Source organism: Eublepharis macularius, chromosome 14 (assembly GCF_028583425.1).
Source record: "Eublepharis macularius isolate TG4126 chromosome 14, MPM_Emac_v1.0, whole genome shotgun sequence".
Taxonomy (NCBI): Eukaryota; Metazoa; Chordata; class Lepidosauria; order Squamata; family Eublepharidae; genus Eublepharis; species Eublepharis macularius.
In genome coordinates this window covers 35,473,595-35,497,402 of record NC_072803.1, presented here as the reverse complement: position 1 = coordinate 35,497,402, position 23,808 = coordinate 35,473,595, and the positions used below count along the sequence as shown (strand labels likewise).

Sequence of the window (23,808 nt, the reverse complement as noted above, 5' to 3'; positions counted from 1 at the left end):
ACATTTCCATTGATTCAGGAAGGACTTTTCTTACATTTAGTCTGTTTCAGTCAGTATTTCCTGTTAAGCATGGAAGAATGAGCTTGGTGTAACTCATCGCTGAAGTTATGACTTTGTAACAACTCCACAACACAGCAGCTAACCTTCGTCTTGTCACTCAGTTCAAACCGCAGAATACAAAACACACTGTATGTATTTTATTTCATAACTTTCTAGAAAATGAAAAGTATAAAAGCAAATACAATATAAACTAAATAGAGTTTTAAAACAATCATCCCCACCAAAATAAACAAAATTAAGACAGATGGTATATTGTTATATCGTTGCCTGCCTTTCCAGAAACAGAATCCTGGGCGAGGCAATGAACAATATATTGTACTGATTCTGTGTGTGTCCCTTTTAACAGCAGCCTGATCTGTAACAAAGATAGTAGGTGAATTCTTTTCCCTATCACTAATCTCCATGCTTGGGAAAAAAATCATTCTACTTGATTTCCATGTTTCAGGTTGCTGTTAAAGGCAGAAGAATGAGAGCAGGGGCAAACAAACACATACCTGACACCCTGTAGCCATTTTATCTGTGCGGCTTCTTTACTCCCCCTGCTCCCACAATTTCTCCCAGTACGATATGATACATTTAATTGCGCTCCTTGTGTCCTTGGCCTGTCCTGTAATGCTAGATCTGGTTGTTTTCCTTTTAACAAAGGATGGGAAATATCTGCTTTTCTCCTACATGGAATTGCTGTGCAATCTTATGTCTCTCCTGCCAGCTCGGGGGGAATTTCTCATTCTGCTGGATAGCGGCAAACCCTGTAGGTGTCTTCTGCTTTTCAGGGACATGTAAAGGCTTTTGTTCTGCTGCTGAATGTGTTTTTTCTCCAGGTCCCATGTGGTTTCCTCTCTTCAGTAACTTGTGAATCTCCTAAGAACTCCACCACTTCTTCATCGTCTAGTATTAATTTTGGGCAAAACACACACGCTCACACAAAGGCTTCATCTTTCTATTCCATGCACTGGGAGGGTAGCTCTTTCAAAGAACATTATGAATAAGGTCAGTAGTATCTGCCTGTCTAACATCTGCCCCAAAAGACAGCTGAAGTGGCTTGTGTTTTTAAGTAAATAGGAAATGCAGAATCCAATTGCCTTGATTTGCTTGCAAAATGTACGTTCTCTCAGGAAAAAGCTGTCCATTAATAGAGTTGTCAACAGGCTTGGAGGAAAGTGTTCTGCCCCTTCAACAGAAGCTTAATGAGTAGAAATAGGCAAGTGAAGCTTTTCATGGCATAGAGGTAAATAACATCCCATTAAGACTCTCTCCAGGCAATTGGCGTCTCTAAAGGCAGTGCATCTTCCGTAAAGGTATCTTCTCAGTTTTTCTTGGATATTTTCAATAGCAGTTACAGTGAATGAGTAGTTCTGTTTCCCCTGTCATTTGTCTTAAAATGTATTTTAGGAGTCATTCTAAAACCTGCCTGTGGTGCTCTGTTTTTCAGCTGCAAAGGATTTTTTCCCCCAGCGTGCTCTCCATACTCTTCCCTCTCACCTTGGCTGTTGATCGGGTGAAACTTTGCATTGAGGAGGTCTCTTAAACCAGCCCATTCTACTCTATTCATTGTTTAGAGCTCCCTTCAGTCAACTCTGCCTTTTGTGCTTTTTTTTGTTTCCATCAAGATGGAAATGTTACAGGGACATAGGCAGAATTAAACTTTTGTCATAGAGGAGGTTGGCTGTCCTTTGCTTCTCCCAGCCATTTTGCTGGGATTCCTTGCTCAGCCCAAGCAGAGACACGAAGTATTTTCTCAACTTTCTGCCGACACAAAGGGCAGTCGCTGCTGCTATAGAGAATTCTTGTGGAGCAGGAGAAGCAAAAGTTAGTGTGGCAACAAGGGAGCATTATTGTGTTGGCCTTGCGGTAGAGGCAGACAACGCATTCTTTTCCGATGCTATTTTCTTTATATAAATTTCTGCATGCAGACTCTAGAAAAACAGGAACATTTCATTAAAAAGTGGAACACAATGTCGAAACAGGTACTACTTCAGCTACCACTCAGGACAGGATGATCGGGGGGTGGCATCTGCAGACTCAAGTTTCCTTGTGTTGAGAATGCAAGCTGGAGACTAATGCTCTTATCAATATTGGTTTATTTACAAATCTACAAACATGATATAGTAGAAGCAAGCAGGCTGCCCAACATCTAGTTCTGCTTCACATCTTCAAAGGAGAAGTTGCATGTGCGTGCACACATGCACCACATCCCAATGGCTGTATCCTGGTTTTAGCTAATGCTAAGTAAACTCCCAGCCATTCCTTTCCCCCCATACTCAAATGGCTTCCACTGCTTCTCTGCCCCTTTTTGGCTGTGACGTGCCAAAAAACTGCAGATGGGTTTCCAGTCACTGAAGTCTCATTATAAAGACTGTGGGTGGACAGCAAGTTTACATGTTGTAAGGATCCTCATAGGATACATAGTGCACTCTACATATAAACAATATACCCTTTCCCTGTGGGATCCTTGTCAGGGAGGGCTAAACTACCTGATACCAGCAGCGGATGGCACATGCAGCCGTTCACATAGATAGGCATAGTAAAATGGTGTCCTCAAGAATACTGGTGAGTTGTGGCCTAAACTTGCTCCCTGCACAAAGCTCTTTCCAGATACTCACCATTCTGTTCACTTGCATTCAACAGCAATTGGCATGGCTCATAACTATGTGTCTTTGGTCTTGAGGGATCTATGGGGGCAGAAAGAGAAAGTTCAGATACCAGATCACAGCTAAATCTTTATCCTTTCCCCTAAACGAACGTAAGCTCCTCGTCTAACGGGACTTTTTTCAGGCATCGTGCAGCAGCTAATTCAACATCCTCTCATATGCTTAACAAGGAGATGCAGCCAATTCAAGTTCCCTGACTAAAATACCTATAAGCTCTCATGCTTGCAAACTTGCACCTGTGTATTCCTGCTTTAGATATTGAGAGATACATCTTAAAATGTAATGTATGAATTTTTATTAAATGGCTGTCTCTACTGTGGAGCCCTACCTGGAATAATCATGAGCCATGTTGAAGGCAGGTGGCTTAAGTCAAGAAATCAACTTGGCCCGAGAGGGCTGGTTTCTCATGCTGAAAAAATTGGCAACTGCCATCTAAACAACAGAACGAGACTCTTCTCCTAAACCAGCAAACTGGCCAGTCTAACACATCAGGTGCTTACCTAGAAGCTGGATAGCTTTAGTTCTTCCATAGATGTCTATAACTGCCCAGAGAGGCTTTTTGACCGGGACACCTTCGAGCAGTAAGTAATAGCCAGACTCTTGTTCAATGCTGAAGAAAACACGGCCTTTGCCATCCACCCAGAAGCTGACAATTGTGCCTTCACTTCCATATTCATCTGGTAAGACAGCAGCCCAACACTTCCCTTGTCTGACCAGATTGGGGCAAGCAAATGGAGGCAAATCTCTGGAGTCCATCAAGGAGGGATGCTCTGATGTGAAGCCCAGCCGTAAGCCACCAAACCATTTGCTATCTTCCTTTAGGATTTCTAGTGTCACCTTCTCATTAACTTTAATTGGCCTGTTGGAGAAGACAATACCATCACAGAAGGTGGCTGCTCTGGTGGCAATATACTGTGATGCATCTAGAATGATCTGGGACCCTTTGGTGTCTGGATGGAAGACAAGTGGGACATATGGAACCCGGTTGCAGTCACCTTTAGGAGACAAAAGGATAATATAAATGAAGGGATAGGATACGGCACGCATTCTGTTTAGTGGTAGTTCCTTGAAAATCTCTTCACTCAATAATACAGAGGTGTTATTCATCTATGTAACCACAGGAGCTATATTTTGGTGGTGATAATTGGGGTTCTTTAATGAAAAGTTGAGACTTAGAGAAAGATAAATCCTGTGCCCAGTGGAATTGTAGCATACACATAGTACTGACCTGCCTAGTGTGTATAGGTGCACGTGGGTGTGTATGTACATTTGTAAACAAAGAATATGGCAAAACATGAGTTTATTACTAGATGTAGCTGTTGATAATATGCCTGATTCTAAGGCTCCAAATGGAAGTTGGCCTGTTTAATTTGCAGATATCACACACCCTTGATAAACATTCTCAGTTACAAGAACGCAAAAATGAAACTGACCGATTCAGGGGGAATCAATAATTGCACAAGGATTGAAAGAGCCGTTCCTTTTTTTGTTCAGTTTAATTTGGTTGTATGGTTTATACTTAACCAATATTCAAGTATTCCTGATTATTGGATTAGATTAAGCTATTCCAAAACATATCAATAACATAAACTGGATTCAGTATATTATAGTTAAACTCTGGACTCCTTTTAATATTATTAATTTAATTTGGAAACTAATAAACTCTTAGCCAAATAAGTAGTAAACTCCTATGCATTTTCTAATTATTCCAGGATTGATTAAACTGCTTGTATTTCTCAGTGTTCTCAGAGATACTGCAGCAATTAATTGATTTAATACCAGCTGTATAAACTTTGAGATATAGCATACTTTACAAAATTAAGCAGATGTATAAGTGGCTCTAATGTTAATAATGCTCAACATTTTCTTATACAACCTCAAGCACAATTTTCCAAAAATTGCTATTTTTGTAGAGCCAGCTGCATACAAAAACAAACCCAAATAGCTGCAACACCAACAACCCAATGTGGATGTTGTTGCATTCTTCCAAGTTGTACTGTGCTATTAGTAAAACCATTTTATGTTAAAATTCATTGTGAGCCAATTGTGAACTGCAGATCATAATTTGGAATGCTTACATTGAATTTCTAGGTGCAGTTTTGATCAAAAGTTTAATTTTCTGACCTTGTAAATTTTTCAAATTCTGTTGCTTCTCTGAGAAAAAAATTCACTCAGGGACACATGAGCTGTTCTTTACTCTCTGGACCTCCATCCTATGGCTGGGTTCCCCAGGGCTGTCAACCAATTACAGATCACTATTATTAAGTACTGTTTTGATTAATTATTCAATTAGTTTATTAAAAATAGCTTCACACTATTAACTTCACAATGCATTCTCAAGAGATTCCTATCATTCCACAATAGTAAGAGGCAGCCATTGTTATGTAGTGGAGAGTGTCGGACTGCTATTCAGGAGACCTAAGTTCAAATTCCCACCCTGCCAAGAAGCTCACTGGGTGACCTTGGGCCAGTCACTCATAGCCTCATTCACCTCACGCAATTTGGAGGATAAAATGGAGGAAGGAAGAATGATGTATGACCCTTTGGATCTCCACTGAGGAGAAAGATGGGGTATAAATAAATCCTGTGGGAGCTGTTTGTATGTTGGAGCAAATCTAAACAGAAGCTACTAAACTCAACCGCTGATGACAAGGAGTTTGCTGTTTTTCAGAGAAAGCTCTTATCATGAGGTAAAAGCCAGTGGCCACTTCACGACCTCCTGTCCACTGTCATATCCACTTAAAAGATTGTGGTAGTAGGGCTTGGAGAAGACTTCTCTGCCTCAGACCTTGCAAAGCCACTGCGGGTCCGCTAAGAACAATGTTGCCGAGTGCCACGGTGGGCCTGGCCCCTGTAATAATAATAATAATAATAATAATAATAATAATAATAATAATAATAAACATTCAATTTATATACCGCCCTTCAGGACAACTTAATGCCCACTCAGAGCGGTTTACAAAGTATGTCATTATTATCCCCAAAACAATAATCACCCTGTGAGGTGGGTGGGGCTGAGAGAGCTCCTAGAAGCTGTGGCTGACTCAAGGTCACCCAGCTGGCTTCAAGTGGAGGAGTAGGGAATCAAACCCGGTTCTCCAGATTAGAGTCCCACGCTCTTAACCACTACACCAAACTGTAAGGGTATTGCAGGCTCTATCTCTGAATTTTCAGCTTTCAGTTAATAAAAAGTAAGTCTCCAGTCCTTTTTCTTACAGAAATAAAAATAACAGTGTGCATGCAACATCCATCTGATTATTAAAAAATGGAGCAGCTTCTGCCTGCCAGTATCTTGGCTAGAGAGTACAAAGGCACTGAGACAAATTGGCAAGCAATAGCCACATATTCTTAATTTGTTTTAAAGGTTCCCCCTGCACTCACACACGTGGAATTTTCACCATTATTTCTCTATCAAAAATGAAATTCCAAGGTGTGTGGACAGTTGCCATGCTGGTGTCATGCCCAACTCCAGATGGATACTTGTAAGTATAATGGCTGTTGTGTTCAAGTGCTTCGGATCCGTGAATCTGTACGTCCTCAGGTTGGTTGACAGTTAAAACTAAGCTGTTCAAATTGCAATTGAATCCTGGGTTGTTTTTGTCTTAATATGAACACACAATTTATATGGCAAGACAAGGCTCAGATCTCCGACTATGGGAGCAAACTGGAAATAAGAACATAGAGGTTCCTTTGGTAGTTCACTTTGTGGAAAAAACACAATTGGGCATTGATTTTCTTTGCCACTAGCAAACCATATGTAACTCTTATAATTGGCTTAATTCTAATTAAGACCATTTTGAATCTGCATCCTAGAAGATTAAATGACTGATAAAACTGATCTGAGCAATTGATGTCTCATAGTGTTTTTTCTTAACAGAACAGTTCAGCGGTACTTTAAAGGCTAACAAAATTGATTTCAGCATAGGGAGAAATTCCAGCATCCTTTTGTGGCTCTCTCTGTCTGTAAAGCTGTGGGCGTTGTAAGATACTTAAAGAACATGTTATGTTCTTGGATCACTGCTGCTACTTTTGGATTCGTTTCTAATCTGACCTTGCAAGAATGAGGAACTTGTGGACACAGATCTCCCTTTCATAATATTAAAAATTTTCAGAATATTTTTTTTGCACAGTTGAGTTTATTTTCAGTTTCAGTTTGGAAATGGTTCATTGTATACACATTAATATTTTCTTGCTTGATAATGCCAGATTGATACATCTTGCATTCAGTGGGGCTATCTACCAGGTATACATGCCAAGGCACAAATTCCTATGCTTAAAAAGTGAGAGTGTCTGTCCTGTGTTGTTAATGGCACTGTAGTTATGTGGTACAGACAGTGATCACAACAATTGGCTTTAAAATGTACTAGGTTGGTCTCTTATGTAGCCCCTGTCTCATGATGAGCCCAACACAGGAAGATGTCTCAGGGGGTTGTGCCCATGCGGGTCAGCTCTGGATGGCTGCCCTTTTAAGCAGCCATCCATCCCTGTGGCAGATGTCTCACCTTGCCTCATGAAAGTGCTGCCTCTACTCTGTGCTCATGCATGACTTTCACTAATTGATCTGACTCAGGCAATTAATAGTTAAGCTGCTATATCTCAACCTAACAGCTTCATAAGTCTTTCCCAACAGTGCTGTAATTCTAAAGTGCAATGTTATGTGCTGGTCGAAGAATACAGCCTTTGTCTTGTTCCACATTCCAGGTGTGTTTTATGGAGATGGCAGTTACAATCGCCCATACCTTTATTGCTATAATATTGGTAAAGAGGGTTCCTTCAGACAGCCTGAGTACAAGCCTATGGGAGGGGGAAGAGGATGGGGCCAAAGTTAGAATTTTTATGGGCCCCAAAGGATGTTGGGATAACATCCTGCCCCTACCCTTGACATGTCGGTACCAAGGGCTGCCATTGATAACAAAGAGACTTCAATGAGGTATTAAAACTACACGAGATGAATTACATGAGGACACTCAAGGGAAGGGAGATACAATGTTAGCTGGGAAGCGTAGTTTGAATTTCACCTCTCTGTACGGAGATCGCTCCACAGAGCATTTGTTCATTTCACGTCTCTACAGAGCCTGCAAAGATTGCTGCTTAGAGGGTTTGTTAATTTCCTCTTTGCCTCCCTGAAGGCTCTGTCAATTATTAACAAACCCTCTGAGAAGAGATCTTTGACTCCTCTGTAGAGATAGGTGAAATTCAAACTACGTCTCCCGGCTAACATTGCGTCTCTCTTGAGCGTCTTCATGTAATTCATCTTGTGTAGTTTAGCTCTGACAGCCTGAAGGGAAGGCAGCAGGCTTTTGCTGTAAAGGAAACTCTTGGCTGGGGGCTCCCAAGGATCCTTCAAGCTGCCCCTTTCCAGTTTGAAGAGGTGAGGGGGCGGGGAGGGTCTTGGTTTCAGAATGGTTTCTTTGAACCATTCCTCAATGGAATTTTCCACAGTCCCAACTTGTTATATACTGTTTCCCAGACTCTTATGTTTTCCCCACCCCCTTTTCAGTCATGGACCTGCCAGGAAAGATAAGGGGCGGGGGGGAGAGGAGAAGAATAGCATTTCTGTATCATTTTATGAGTGTTCAAAACAGTCATCCTCACAACAATTCTGTCAAGTGGGTCACAGTTATTTTTATATTTCGGTCACTAAAAATAGTGGTCCCCGGACTGAAAATGTAAACTGGGGGGTTTCTGGGTCACAGTTTGTGATTCTTGTCACTACACTACACTACATTATATTTGAAGGAACGGGGATGATACATTCTGTTTATGAATTGGGTGGAAGAGAAAGAAGATCTGTAAGATGATTCAGAGAGCTTTTTAGCAGAAGAATGATCGTTGTTAGATGGAAAAATCTTAACAGTGCTTTATATCACAGAAAATGTGGTCTCATGCTACAATGCCCTAGTATAACATTCCTCCTCAACAATTATAATAAGGGCATCTTCTAGACAACTGTAGTGTTCCAGTTTCAGTTCCCTTCATTATCATGTTTTCTCCCCTCATTCCCTCACATCTTTGTGGCATTCCTACCCACTCCTTCTTTCTGAAACGTTTCCCCCATATCTTTTTCTTTTCTGAGACAGCTTGATTTTGGTTTTTGCCTGTCTGTAATGCCTGTGCCATTTCCCATTGCTTCACCCATCTCGCCATTTTGTTTTGGCGCACGGTGGGTGGTTAACATTTTTTTAATCGCTTGCTAGCAATACGCTGCACATGCGCTAAACAAACTGGCATGGCCAAAAGGAATGTCAGAAATAAGCAGTCAGTCCTCTCCTCTCGGCTACCTGAAATGTTCCTTGTAAGAGCGCACTTGAGCCCTGTGCCTGGGAGCCATTTTCTAGCTCTGCATGCTAGTTTCCTTTGCAACATTCAATCTAAAGAGTCTGTGGAAGCACGTGGGATCTCCCAGAGAGAAAGGGGAAGCATTGACTTGCTATTGTTCAGGGTGCTTCTTATCACCTGTGCCCCCCCTTCAGCCCAGCATGCCCTCCATAGCAACCAATGAAAGGGACACCCACCAGCAATTGCCCCAGCACAGTAAATGGTCTATTCAGGGCAACTGTATACATGAGTACCAGTACATTTGAAAAAAAGAGAGCACTGAGTCTATTTAAAAGTTCCTGATTAATCATTTACAAATAAACATGCAACCACAAAAGCATTTCTGGGCATTAATGGTGATTTACCGGTGGTTAGGTGATTCCGAAGCAGAATTTGCCTCAGTATTAACCACCCACCCACCCACTTTCTGTGAATGAAGTTTGTGCACAGTAATAATGAATTCAATCTTGGCATAAGGACTATAAACACAGCAAAATTCTTTATTGATGAACAGAACAGGACGACAAAACAGTATAAGGGTGCTCTAAACAATAATGTTCCAAAGCAACATCCTTTAGTCCTGCGACTGGCCAGGATCACGGCTATGCTGAATTCTTTAGCTACTGTTAGGTCTGTGAGGCCCTCTGGTGGGGGCGGGGGCGGGAGATCCCCTGCCCCCACACTCTGCCCCCTGCTACCACTCACCTGGCCAGCAGGGGAAAAGGCGGGGGAACAAGCCTCCTGAGTCACCCCCAGGAGTGATGTCATTGTGATGTCACCCTGTAAGCATGCCCGCACTTCTCACCAAAAGTGATGTCATCGCACCACAAGGAAATGAGAAAGGTAAGTGCTGAGTCTAACCCTCCTGCCAGACCTGGAAACCTCTAGCTACTGTCCTTCATTCACAAACGGAAGGAAGGAGAGCACAGCCAATGAAAGCAACCATCCAACGCAGGAAAGCAGATAACCAATCACAGGCCAGACACATACGCAAGGCATGATTCCCTGGTGGGCTTGGAGGGCCGTAATTGATAAAGCAACACAATGAAACAGCACGTGTGGAAATGGACTGTGTTCAGTAGATTGCTACGACACACGTGGGGGGTGGAGAAGGAAAATACCATCAAGTCATAACTGACTTATTGTGACCCTGGCTGGGGTTTTCAAGGCAAGAGACCAACAGAGGTGGTTTGCTATTGCTTGCCTCAGCAACTCTGGTCTTCGCTGGAGGATTCCTATCTAATAACTAACCAAGGCCAACTTTGCTTAGCTTAAGGGTGGGGGGGATGTGGCAAACTGAACAGTCTGTAAAGGAAGATAGAACACGCACATGGGGAAGTTCTGCATAAAAACCTGCAGCGTAAAACAATTGCCTTAATGTGCTATGATCAGAGGATCCCCAGAAACAAGGAAAAAACAAATCAAGGCTGCAGTCTGGAAGAAAAGCCTTGCTGGATTAAATGCTCCCTCTGTTCCAGCATCCTGATTCCTACAGCAGCCAACCAAGAAGACCTCCAGGTGCTCACAAGCCCAGCATGGTCAATGAATCGTTTCTCCCCAGTATCTGGTATTTAGAGATATGCTGCCTCTGGACTTGGGAGTTCCATCTAGCAGTCAAGGTTAATAGTTGTTGATAAGCCTCAGTTAAACGTCTCCTTATCAAAACTCACGAACCACCACTGCATCTTGGGGCAACAAATTCCATAAAATAAGATTTTGTGGGTCAGATGGCTGGAAAAAAAGCACTCAGTTCACATAAGGAGGCATTTAAAAAAAAATTACTTCGGAGCTGAGTCTTGTTAAACGAGTGCAGTTACAGCGCAATTCCAAGCAGTCGCTCAAGCCTCGACCCATTGAAATCAGTGGGCCGAGACTGAGTAACTGTTTAGGATTGCATTGTTAAGCCCGCAGCGGTAGCCTTTTTTTAGTGCAAAGAGCACCAACGTTTCGGAGCCCCTGGAGACCAGAGATGCTTCAGCTGCACTCCCAGAAGTTGAGCTTGGAGCGGGACACACCCTCCACCGGCTGGTCTGTAAAGCCTCCTCCGCCTGCGCGTATTCTGAATTAATCATAACGAAACCGACAGAAGCCCTCCTTAAAATCTAACTTCCTTACCAAACAGAGTGCTAAGGCGGGTACCCATCTCTGGCCAAGGGGGCTGCTTTTGGTCTGCTGCTCTGCGGTGGGGCAGGGGGCGCTCGCCTTTCCCCCTTTTCTTTTTTCCTTTCTTTTCCTTCTGGCTTTGTTTTTTGGTCTTCCTTGCCCGCGGACTAAGGACCTTCTCCAGCAGTCTCTCACGTTGGGTCTGAAGGCTCCGTTGCCATGCCGGGAGAAGGATCGGGTTTTTATACCGCGTCCTGTGCAATTTCATGAGTTAAATATTAATCATCGTTTATGCTTCTTTTAAAAAAATGGTCACGGGTTTCTTTTACGTTCGGGGATTTCCATTAGCTTGTGGTTTTGTGTGTGTGTGTGCGCGCGCGCGCTTTTAAAACATCCGCTCCGCCTCCAGCCCCGGCGGGATCCATCCAGCGCTTCTTGCTTCGAGGCCACAAGCTGAGCTAGCAATGGATCTTGGGGCGCTCAAATGGGGGGGATCGTCGGCTTCTCACCCACCCCATCCCCACCCTCACTTTTGTGATTTTCATTCTGGATTTAGGCTCCCCCTGCAGCCAGGTGGGAAGCCATCAGTTCTCTGTATTGGTTCTAGATTGGCTTGTTTCAGTTGTAGGATACTAATACTTTTAAACGAGTAACTGGAATGTTCAAAGCGTACATTCATGCCTCTTTACAAGGAATTATGGGGATTGTAGTTTCGTGATGGTGCTGAGGCATCTGAGCTGAGGGTTGCCAACCTCCAAGTGGCGGCTAGAGACCTCCCAGATTTACAACTGATCTCCAGACTACAGAGATTAGTGCCCTGGAGAAAATGCATGCTTCAGAGGGTGCGTTCTATGGCATTATACCCTGATGAGGTCGCTCCCCATCCCCTCCAAATTTCCAGGAATTTCCAAACATGGAGTTGGCAACGTTTGTCCCTAAGAATTCCTTTGCCAGATCAGAAACCATATTGGGACTAACATTGAACTGGGAAATCACCATGGTATCAAATGCACTAAACCGATGCAGAGCCCAAAACTTCCTGCAGACGGGCACTGCAGTGAATGGAAAATTTCCAGGGACAGGTGAACCCGTGGGAAGGGAGGTAGGATCTGTCAAGCAGATGGATCGCTTCCTCGACAACTGATGTAATCTCTTTCCTGTGCTGTGTGGCAATTGAAAAGTGGCACGCATCCAACATTATACAAATTAAACATTTGTACTTGTCTAGGAGAGTCACCTGATTAGAGAAATGTTCCTGGATTATCCAAAGGAGTTTTCAATAAATTACATGTGCATAACTTTGCATTTGAAAAAATCAAATGTAAAATTACACTTTAAAAATTAGGCATATTATCCATGAAGGAAAAGCATTTTTTTTCTTCTTTAAAGAATCAGAACATTCTTTTTTTCAAACCTCGTTACATTAACTGTACAAAAAAAGATTAAGAGGACAGCAACATTTAGCTTTGATGGTGAGCCAAGGATTTCAAACAAAAATGTTTACATTTGCATATTCCAAGGATGTACTAAGTTTAGTGACCACAGTTCCTGAAACACTAGGTTCATGAGGGACTGCAGTGATTGAAAAACAAAAATCCCGATCAAGGAACTTTTGTGGTGGATCTTTTCCTGCCGCCTTCACCTTCCTTCCAGCAGCCCGCTGCATCACGAATATAAGGCAGGCTGCAGTAAGGAAGGGAAATTGGGTGGAATTCCCTCCTTATTATGTGAGTGGAAAGTAAGCAGGACACAAACCAAAGTCTTTCTTGAGGCAAATTAGCATGTAGAAGCTGCAGCAGAGAATGTGCTTTCCTCAGACAATCTGTGTATCACCATAATGCCCATTTCTGATCTCGAAGCAGACGATGAAAGAAGTGTAGGAGCCTGGCTGCACCTGCTGGAACACACACACACACACACATTGCAGATTGATTGCTTCTCCCCCCCCCCCCCGAACATAGATTGGTTGCTCACATGCCAGTTCCACATGTTGGATCAGACCGAGTTGGTTGTATCTAGTCTAGCAGCCTGCTCCCAACGATGGCCAGCCCCCAGGAAGCCCCCAGGTGAGGCATGAAAGCAAGGCTCCTCCCTGGTTGTTTGTCCCCTGTATCTGGTATATTGCTGCTAACCATGGAGGTTTAATTCACGGCTACACTTTACAGATACTCCCCTGCGTCTGTCTATTCCACATCACCACATGCGATGGGACTTCACTCCCATGTTTATCCACTGTACAAAAAAGTCCTTCCTTTTGTCCTGTCCTGAATCTTCCACCTGTGAATTTCATTGGGTGACCTGTGGTAGTGTTATGAAAGACCTTTCTCTCGGACCACTTTTTTGAAATCTCAGTAAACCAAGGAAGCCTGAAACAAAAGAAAGAAAGAGGCCTGGATGAAGGAGGGCATGAAAATGGTCCAGAGAAAGGAGGTTTTGTTTCTTTTCAAGCCCCGTCAGAAGTGGTCCATCCATCACTGGTGTTTTGCAGTCACTCCCTTTGGGTGCTCAGCTTGGCTTGGCTCCAAGACTAGAGGAGAACAGAGGTGAAGAAAACAGACTTGTGTGAGCAGTAGGGTTGCCACCCTCGAGGTGGAGCTTGATGTTCTATTGATCTCCAGACTATGCAAATCAGTTCCCCGGGGGAAAGGGCTGCATTGGAGGGTGGACTCTAGGGCATTATATCCCACAGATGTTCTTCCCTTTTCCAACTCCCCCAGGCTCCAGGAATTTACCAACCCGGAGTTGGCAACCCCAGTAAGCATTGGAGAAAATGTTTTCTCCAGCCACTTTCTCTGTCCAGTGCATAATTTTATAAGCCCCCTCCAACCATCTTATCACGTCCCCCTCTTAGATATTCACAGTCTGGGGAAGATGTAAGGAAAAGAGCGCGCTGGCATTTGGTGTCGGTCTGTGTATGTACACAGAAGCTATTGTCGATCCAGCTCATGTTCAGTGACCGATCCTCACAACAAGAACTCTGCGAGGTTGGTTAGAGTGAGAGTGTGTGGCCCAAGATCACCTAGCAGACTTTCATAGCAAAGTGGACATTTGAACCAGATCCTGGTCCGATACTCAATCACTACCATACTGGCTGGAGAAATCTGGAAAACATGAGAGAGACCCTTGGAGAGAGAGAAGAGATTCTCTAAATAGGGGGACATCGATTTGTCAAGTGAAAGGACCAGGCGGCAGCAGCAACAAACGTGCTCTAGCATGAAGCCACACCTCCTCCCATTGCAGATTTGGACGTTCCTTTAAAGAGCAACGTATTGTCAGGAAGCTTAATTAATAGTTAATTGTTGCATTTTTATCCCATTTGGCTATTTTGCTTCAGTGTCCGTTCGATAGTGACTTCGTTGCCAGGGGTTTTTCCTTTGGGCTGTTCACGTGCCCTCTCCCTTCCCCGTGATCAGTTACTTTTCACTAGAAAGCGAGAACACAACAGCGAACTGTTCTTCCTGTTGGCAAAAGGCTCCTTTTCCTCTATGCTAATACAGCTCCACTCCACCCTCTAGTGGCGACTGCTTATAACTACAGGAATGGCTATTGCCCTTTTCTTGGTATTTCTAACTCCAAATCGTATTTCTTCAGAACATTCTGATGGAAACTAAAGTTAGCCAAGTTTAATCAAATAAATAAGCAGATCACACAGTTTGCCACAGCTCCTGTTCATTTCAGAGGGTCTAGTGCAGTAGAACTTCCTGCTGGCTTGTGTGCCATGTTAATCTGTGTCTTTTGAATTTTCCACTGGAGGCTGGAAAAAATGTGGATTGGCAAGAAGACTTTATACAGTTATGCCTATAAATCGAGATTTGTTGTAGGTTATCCTCATGTATTTTATGATATTTAGAATATCTGGTATGTGCCCAGGTGCAGCTCCCACATGCCTTCACCACACAGCACATTTGACAGATACTTGGATGGGGTGTGTGTCCAATGCTGATTCAGTTGCCTCATTTTAATTCATATTTGGGTAGGGTAGGATATCTTGGCTTTTTATTTAAATACATATTGACCTACAAGAAGAATATGAAAACAATACAAGATTAATTAGGAAAAAAAAGATGTCATCCCCAAGACTTCCAGAATTACAAATTTCCAAAGTTACAAGCAATACGGCAAGCACCAGACAATAGCCAAGTTCTGAACCAATAGTAATTTCCGAACTCTTTTTAAGGTAGCCCCAAAGAAAGCACATTGCAGTAATCTAACATGAGTGTTGCTATGGCATAATGCTTGTGATGACATTACATTTTTCCAGGGGATGACATACTTTGGGCCACAAATGTTATTTGGGTATCCCTGAGCATAGATGAATCTAAAGACACTCCTAAACTGTAAAATCTTGTCCTCAAGGGGTAGTGCCACCCCATCCAGAATCAGCCAGATGCCATCTCCATAGTGTCCTGTACCATCATCACCTCTGGATTTAGTTTTACTTTCTTAGCCCTTGTCCAGGTCAGTTTAAAGTCCAGGTTCAATTCACAATGTCTGGAGCTAATGAAATCTAGAGTTTCTTCTTGCTCCTTCTCCCATGCTTCAGGCAGGCTGCCCGCCTTTTTATTTTTCAAATGTCATATGTATATGTATATTTAGTGAAATGTAAATCCATCCATTCTCTGCCCCCCTCCTTTTTTAAATAAAAAAGCACAATTGATTTATGAGGAATGTGCATAGCAAGTTCTGTTGCAAACAGCTAAACTCAATCCAGCAGTGAAGTCTGACAAAACCACATGGATGTGCTTTCCCAGCTGGCTCATTGATAAAACTATGTGCAGCCGGACTCTCTTGAAGTATTGTAAAGAAGAAATGCTTCCTGTTATGGAGGCTTTACTACTATCATCCCTGTCACCAACAGAGATTCTGCTATCCTAGGCATAGTTACCAATGGTCTCAGACTGCAGTAACTCTAAGATTGTTCTGAAACATGGAGGTCATTGGTGCCTTGAATGTTTGGATTGCTCTGGTTCTGAACACAACTCATCTGCAAATCAGGTTTGGAAGCACCTTGTTGGTATGAAATGTGGAACTGGAAGCTTTGCTACTAGTGTGCACAGCATTCTAGAAGTGGCTGTATTTCAATAGTTACGGTGCAGTAATAAGAATTAAACAAATTATAGCCATCCTAGGATCAAGCTTGGTTCTTTGTGGCTGGGATCATCAGGGACAGAGAGCAGCTTTAGCTTTCCACCACCACTATTTTTCCAACAGTGTTCCCAAAGCATCCTTTCCCTGTATAAGTTAATAGCTATTATCTACTCTTATGAGATAAGGCAAAGTCACTGCATTCAGGAATGCTGTTTCGGTGAGTGGGGTGAAGGAAATGTGTGTGTGTGTTCTGCCTGGGACACAATGCTTATGTCATTCCATTTTCTAAAAGGGGATGGGTCTGAGGCTCAATGGTAGAGCATCTGCCATGCATGCAGAAAACCCCAAATAAAGCAGAGTGGCTCATATAAAGCAGAGTGAGACCTTTGCTTTGCTGGTGTGGGCCCCCCAATATTGCATGACCCCCAAACTATTTTCCAGCTCCCCCTTCCATCACAGAAGGGACATTTAGCTCTTTGCCACCAGAGGGAAGCAGAGCCACAAACAAAGCAGTGGTAGCCAATGGCTTCTGTCCAGCTTTCTGAAAGCAAATTTGTGGGGAAAATATAGCCAGAACGAGAGGCAGGAAAAGGTGTATTCCGGGCACCACATTTCATAGCTATTGTTGCCCAGATATTCTCAGTGCAATTGTTGCTGGTCTTATCCTGGGCCTTACAACTTCCCTATAGTTATCTTTATAGCAACTAAGGCTGAAAATAGAAAGGAAAAAACAAACAACCAGCAGAAGGCAGTCTTTGTTCCTCTCTCTCTTTATAGCAGTGTGTATTCTTAGTTTATTACTATTGTGAGTTTCCTCCTTGTGGTTTTGGCTGGTAAAGCAAAAGACCGGAACGTACTGTTTGGTTATCGTTAATACTTTCAGGTTTACTATACTGCTTGCATGTCTTCTGAGGAAGCAGCTACAGTTATTTAACACAACGGAACATAATTCAAAGTACTCCCTTCACGAGAAAGGGCCCAGGCCAAGACATATTTATTGCCTGAAAATCCACATGGGGCATCCATCCACCCCACCGGTTTGTGCCCCCAGCTTAGTAAATGGAAGTCTTCCTGCTCAGTTCAAATTGAAATGAATTTTTGTGACTGCAAGCATCCACCAAGGAGCAAACAGGGTGCGGTTTGATCGAATAAATGCAGTGGACTAGTATGTGCAGGTGGATGTGAACAGCCTTAGTGTTCATATGCACTAATAGGTGTCTCTGTATAAAGATCCTTTTCAAAGGAGGAAGATGAGGAGATCAAGCATGCTCATGATGGCATGCATACATCAGTGCCCACACCAAAAGAGGCACAATCAGGGCTGGTGCACCCATTGAGACCAGTCCAGCCCCCAAGCGCTGAGGCGCCGGAGAGGGGGCCGGGGGCGGGGGCACATGCTACGGAGCTGGCAGCAGCAGCGCTGGCGGCTGAGCGGAAGGGATGGGAAACTGTTTGCATGCTGCCCTGGCCGCCTGCCATGCCTGGGCCCGCAGCTGCTGCAGCCTGCCAGCCCTCCCGCCACGCCGCCACCGCCAACACATGCCCCTGGCCGGGTGCCGCAGCCATGGGCCAGGTGTGGCAGGCGTCTGGGACAGTGTGTGGAACAATGGAGCGGGAGGGCTGGGAGGACACACTTGCACCTCCCCAGCCACCCGATGCACCCGACTGGGAGCGTGGGCAGCCTCCGCATGCCGTCCCAGCCGGCCGCTGTACCAATGGGTGGGCTTGCTGCATGATGACATCAAACACAGTGACATCATCATGCAGTCCGGGGCATGGGTGCACATGTGCAATCTGTGCACGCATGCAGGGGCAGCCTCGGGCGCCAGAAACCCTGGTGCCACCCCTGGGCACAATGCAGTGGCTGAGGGGACAGGAAGGGAGGTGCTGCTGAAAAGAATCTTCCCATGTCTCTGTCTGCTGTGTCTCTTTGACACAACCTTGTAATATCATTTAGCCAGGGCCTTTTCAGCCCTGGCATTGGCCTGGTGGAACTCTCTTCCAATGGAAACCTGGGTCCTGTGGGATCTGTTACAGTTCTGCAGGACCTATAAAACGGAGATGTTCTGCCAGGCTGAGGCTTGACGGTGTCCTCTCTGACTGTCCATGCCCCCACCTTGCCACCCTGGGAGTGATCGTTCCATCCTTTTGCTATCTGCCATTTAGGATCATAGTGCAGCCTTTTATATGAATAGTAACACCTGTATTTATCGATTGGCTTTATGTGTCTTATTAAGTGTATATTTTAAACGCTGTATTCAAAAATAGTTGTGAGCCATCCATCTTGAGGGCGGGATATAAATGTAATAAACTAAACTAATTAGGAATGTTCCGATCTGCCCCTCCTGTTTTTCCCTTTGGGGGTTGGTGTATGCCACTGTTGCTGGTGTTTCCAATTCTGTTGCTCCTTTGGTGCCATTTTTACTCCATTCCTCTGCAATGAGGGCTGGTTCCAGGTTTTGACGGGCCCTTTCCTGCCCATCTTCCTCCCCACCAGGGGATCCTTCCCCTGCTCACTGGCTCCTGAGCCCTCCCTCCACCTATCCTCCCAGCCGCATCCATCACCCACTTGCTCCTCTCCGGTGGTGCTGGTCAGCTCACATGGCCAGGGCCAGGAACACGGGTGGGAAGGAGGCTTGCAATTCAGAGAGCGGGTGGGGGGGGTGTCCAGCAGGGCAGGCATGTGGGCCCAAGCAGAAGTCCAGAGCCTTGGCAGTTGGCCCACCTCAGGCTATGCTGACACAGCCTCGACATGATGCAAAAATGTTAACAATTGCACACATTTAACAGAAAAGGTTTGGCAGGAAGAGACAGAAAATGAAACAAAATAAAGGCGCACTGATTCGATTTGCGTAAGGGGTAAGCAAAATTGATACAGATTTGGCTGTTGACATGGTTGGGTTGTGAAATCTGGTACCATCCTTGCTTGTGACATGATAGGTGATCGTGGCTTTTGCCAGCCACAGGAGAGGGAAAACACACAGCATGATAATCTCATATAATGAGGTAGGTGATACTGCTTGTTACGGAGAGCGGAGAACTGGATACGAGAATGCTATTTTCAGTACTTTCCCTGCGTCTGCCATAGCATGTCTTTATTGTCCCAACTGTTGGAGCTCCTCTTCCAAATCTGAGACCATCCACTTAGGCCACTTCTTCTTTGGCTGCATCTGCAATATGGGGATGATAATATTGACCTACCTCACAAGGTTATTATAAGGATGACTGGGAGAATATATGTAATGCACTTGGATCACTTGATAATTGCCAGATATTATTAAGATGACCGCATGCTTACAGCTGTTCTCTCTACTGCAGCTTGACTCAAATTCCTTTATCTTCTTCAGTTCTGATATCACTTCAGGTGATGTGCACTTTCTGCACGTTGGAATATTATCTCAAGCAAGCAAGCAAACAAGCAAATCTCCCTGCATGTAGAGAAACAATCTGTCAGGGAGAAGGCTAAAATTCTTCTAAATAAGCTAGTTTTCTAGGTGCTTGGAGTTTTAATACAGGGAGTATTCAGACATTCAGCCCTAACCCCCACCTTCAGGTATACTCCAGCAAGAACTTCACCAATTTTTTTACTAAACCTCATTGTTGATTCCTGGGAGAAGGGTACTCACATCTTGCCACTTCCTTGTTTGCAGATAAAATTCAAAGCAAGAGGTCTCAGAAGGGTTAATTATAACAGCAAGGTCTCTGCCAAATGGCCCAAACATTCAAATTTTGCCCTGATGTCAGGCTTTGCATGGCAGCCCTGGGACACCTTGGCTGGCCAAGATGGATGAGGCTGTCTTGCACACCTGCACCGAGTCCAGAAATAGCTCCTTCCATCTGCAAGCCAAGCACAGACGGGCTCAGAGACCAAGGAAGATGGTTCCGACACCTCTGTGCTGGCTCAGATGTATTGTCCACCTGGCTCCTCATTCTGTGTGCTGGGGAAGTTCCCAATCCAGCCCCAAGGATGACATCCTGTCCACTGCATCAAAAAGACAGAAATGCAGAGTAATAAAGAACGAGGCTGTATGGTGGCGAGGGTTGCCAACGGACCAGGGAGAAATGGCATGGCCTGTTTTTGTGCCTGTAAGAGTTGCTTGATGTGCAGGAATCAGGAGGTGAAGCTTTTCACGGGATGAAGATAAACAAGGCTTTTTTTCAGCTGGAACGTGGTGGAACGGAGTTCCGGAACCTCTTGAAAATGGTCCCATGGCTGATGGCCCCGCCCCCTAATCTCCAGACAGAGGGGAGTTGAGATTGCCCACCACACTGAGCGGCGCAGAGGGCCATCTAAACTCCCCTCTGTCTGGAGATAAGGGGGCGGGGCCACCAGCCATGTGACCATTTTCTCCGAGGGCAACCCACTGAGCTCCACCACCTCTTTTCCCAGAAAAAAAGCCCTGAAGAGAAATATGATCCCTTGCTTATTATTGCTGATTCCGCTTTCGCTAAAGGCACAGCTACAGGGCATAGTTTGGATATTGGCAAGCCCAATGTGAACTGGAGAACCCCTGGAGCAAATGCTACCTTCTCAAAATCTGCAAGCGGCCTGAGGTAACCTGCTCTTCTCCCAGCCTCAGCCTTCCCATCTAGAATGTCAACCCCTTTGAGCCTGGTTATTAACAGGAGAACCACCCATACATTTTATCAGTACATATATAAAGGAAAGTTCGTAATTGCTTATCTGATGAAGAAAACCTACTAATAAACTGAAGTACTTTTCACACAAAAGAAAGTTGCCTTGCAATGGTGAGGCAGCATGCAGGGTGTGAGAGATTGTTTTTTTTCCTGGTCAGTTGGCAATCTAGCCTGTGCCAATCCCTGACACCTACTTGAACTGCAAAAATCAGCCGGTCATGCTTTTCACAGCACAGGCAGGAATAAGTACAGTCAGTTGCTAATAGCTATGCTCTAAGCTGTTGCTAAAAGCATAAGAGTAGAGGCTGTCTGAAAAGCTGGTGATCCTACAAACCATCTATAGCCATACGTGGGGAGGCACTGCATTCTTCACCGTGAGAGTTGACAACTTTTTTCTGACAGGACTCCTGTATTTTTAACAGCTGCCTGAGAGAAATCTAGCAGCTGAAGCTTTCCCTATCACTTCCTTACCATTGCTAGGAAAAGCTTCATCTAATTTCAGCCCACCAGGCCATTTCTAAAAGCACAGGGGCCTTGCCAAAAAAGAAGCTGACAACCTGGGCAACTGCTCAATAGCCACAGCAACCCTCCTGTAAATATTTGCTCTTCCTTCCTCTAATTTTGAGCAGGGCTGAAATTTCTTGATTGTTTGTGAATGAAATTTCTCTTTCACTCTGACTGGGCAGTCAGATTTGACTCAGAGTCCCTGGTGTGTGAAGAAAGCACGTTTTTGCTATCAAAGGAGGCTGGCCAGCACTGAACCGCCTCCTGAGTCATATGGAGACTGCCACCCATGTCAGTTGCAGGCCCAAGAACCACAGAGCACGGCTGGAGAAGAAGGGGCCTGAGGCGGAGAGTGCCAGTTTGTCCTGTCCTGTTCCAAACATGGTGAAGCTAGTGCCAGCATCCCCCGAGCTGGGGCAGCTGCCAGGACCCAGGGTTTCAGGTGGGGTCCACAGGTGTTGATTCCCCCCAGCCCACTCTCTTGCTAGTGACCTGTGATCCCAGCTGTACCCTGCCCTTGCTACCAAGGAGAGGAATGTTGGTGGGCACACAGCTCTGAACTCGGGCAGCGGGAGAGCTTGCGAGTGGGCAGGGAAGGACATACAGCCGGGTTAGGTTCACGCTGAGGACCCCACAGCAGAGCTAGTCACTGGCGAGGTGTGAGGCCACCAGAGGCCCCCCATGAGTCTCCTTAAGAAAGAAGGAGATATGATGGATGGACAGGCAGGCAGGCTCCATAGATTAGGCTGATTAACTGGGAGCAGGCAAATTTTAACGAGTGGGTCCTGAAGCTCTGGTAGATCTGTTTGGCTAATCTCATGGGAAACGTGCTATTATGCATACACATAGAGAGATAACACTGTTTTTTTCTATACTTCAGAATCCCCTTGATATTCTGACCAAGTTTTTGAAACAGTTGAGGGGGAAAAAACCCGTGTGACTCAAGTCAGAAGCACCATACTAGCAAATTATTTTTTTTAAAAAACACCCTGCTCTGTGAAAGGCAGCAAACAAGGGTAAGAAATGACTGAACAAAGGGGCTAATTAAACTCTGGTAACAGAAGCAAAATTTGACAGAACCAGAGTTGATGTTCTGTCCCCATGCTGTAAGTAGCTGACTTGGGCTTGGCTATCTTCAAACGCATCGGGTCTGGACAAATCCCATGCAAGCCTGAATTTAATGCCCGGGAGAGAAATTAGCATCTCAAGATTTTCAGTTCTTTACTCTGCATTAGTCTCATCTCCAGATTAAAGATACCAACAGGAAACCAACTTGCGCTGACACCCTGGCTTTAACAGCCCCTGGAGCTGCAAAAATTAACAGGCAAAGTTAAATGAAGCAAACCTGATCACTTACTAATGGCTGCATTTTGTTAAAGGTACTGGAGTAAGAACCAACAAAAAGTTGGCAACCCAAACTCACCTTTACAAGGAAGGTTTGGGAGCATGGAGGAAGGGCAGGCCCACCATTTCTTACTAGTCCAGTTGCTGTGCCTAACATGCTGGAATGAGGGGCAAGCTTTTCCTGGCATGCAGCTCAAGTGATAGGAGAAAGCTTTACGTGCTTAATTGTGGCATATCTGATTACTGTTAAAAGCACAGATTTAGGCCCGGTGCATCCATGGAGGTGGTGTTGGCAGTCGCCTCAAGCGCTGAACTCAAGGAGGCACCGTACCGGCCCCCGACGACCTGGAAGCTGACCGCGTCCCTGCTTGCCTCTCCGCCCCTTCACCGCCGCCACCTGCCTCAGCTTGCCTCTCTGCGAGCCGGGTGCCCAGGCGGTGCGGCAGCGAGCGGTGAAGCGAGTGGGGAAGTGGGCCGCCCGCCTCAGGTGAAGGGGACGCTCTTGCACAATGACATCACAAGTGATGTCTTCGTGCAGGGCCGGAGTACACACATGCTCTGCGTGCACAGATGAGGCAAGGGGCACAAGTAGGTATCTTGCCTCAGGTGCCAGAAACCCTGGCACTGGCCCTGCACACATGCCGGGGCAGTGGCAACCCCACACAAAGGCCAGAAGAAAATGGGCAGAGCATCCCATGGTCAAGGACAGCCCTATCAACATTTGATATCCTTTAAGAGGTTAATTCCAGGCTTGTACTGAAAATGGTCCTAAATCTATTGAGAACTTATCCTACATAAGCTTTGTTGAATGAATGGGAACTGGGGAACATCCAGTCAACTGCTGTTATGTGGTTTGCAAACTTAACACTGTCTGTAGAACAGAACTGAGAAAGAGGTTAAAAAACCATAAAGTAAAACAAGTTCTAGTTAGGGCTTCCAACTGATCAGGGAACCCCCCAACCCCCCCCCCCAGCCTTTCCTGTGTCTTTAACAACAGCTCAATGTGCAGAAATCAGCAGGCAAAATTGTTCCCAGTAGAGGCAACTGCAGTTAGAGGCAGAGGAGAAGGAGCTGGCAAAAAACTGGCAACCCCAGCCTAAAA

General features: G+C 45.0%; 1 protein-coding gene across 1 annotated transcript; it reads right to left on the bottom strand.

The window, feature by feature from the left end:
• Positions 1-265: 265 nt before the first annotated feature.
• On the bottom strand, positions 266-11,343 carry NEURL3 (neuralized E3 ubiquitin protein ligase 3). Its single transcript, XM_054998106.1, has 4 exons — positions 11,145-11,343; positions 3,212-3,706; positions 2,664-2,732; positions 266-1,976 (listed from the first exon to the last, which is right to left on the bottom strand). The coding sequence occupies exons 1-4, from the start codon at positions 11,170-11,172 to the stop codon at positions 1,711-1,713; spliced, it is 858 nt and encodes a 285-aa protein (XP_054854081.1). The 5' UTR covers positions 11,173-11,343; the 3' UTR covers positions 266-1,710.
• Between the last annotated feature and the right edge of the window lie 12,465 nt (positions 11,344-23,808).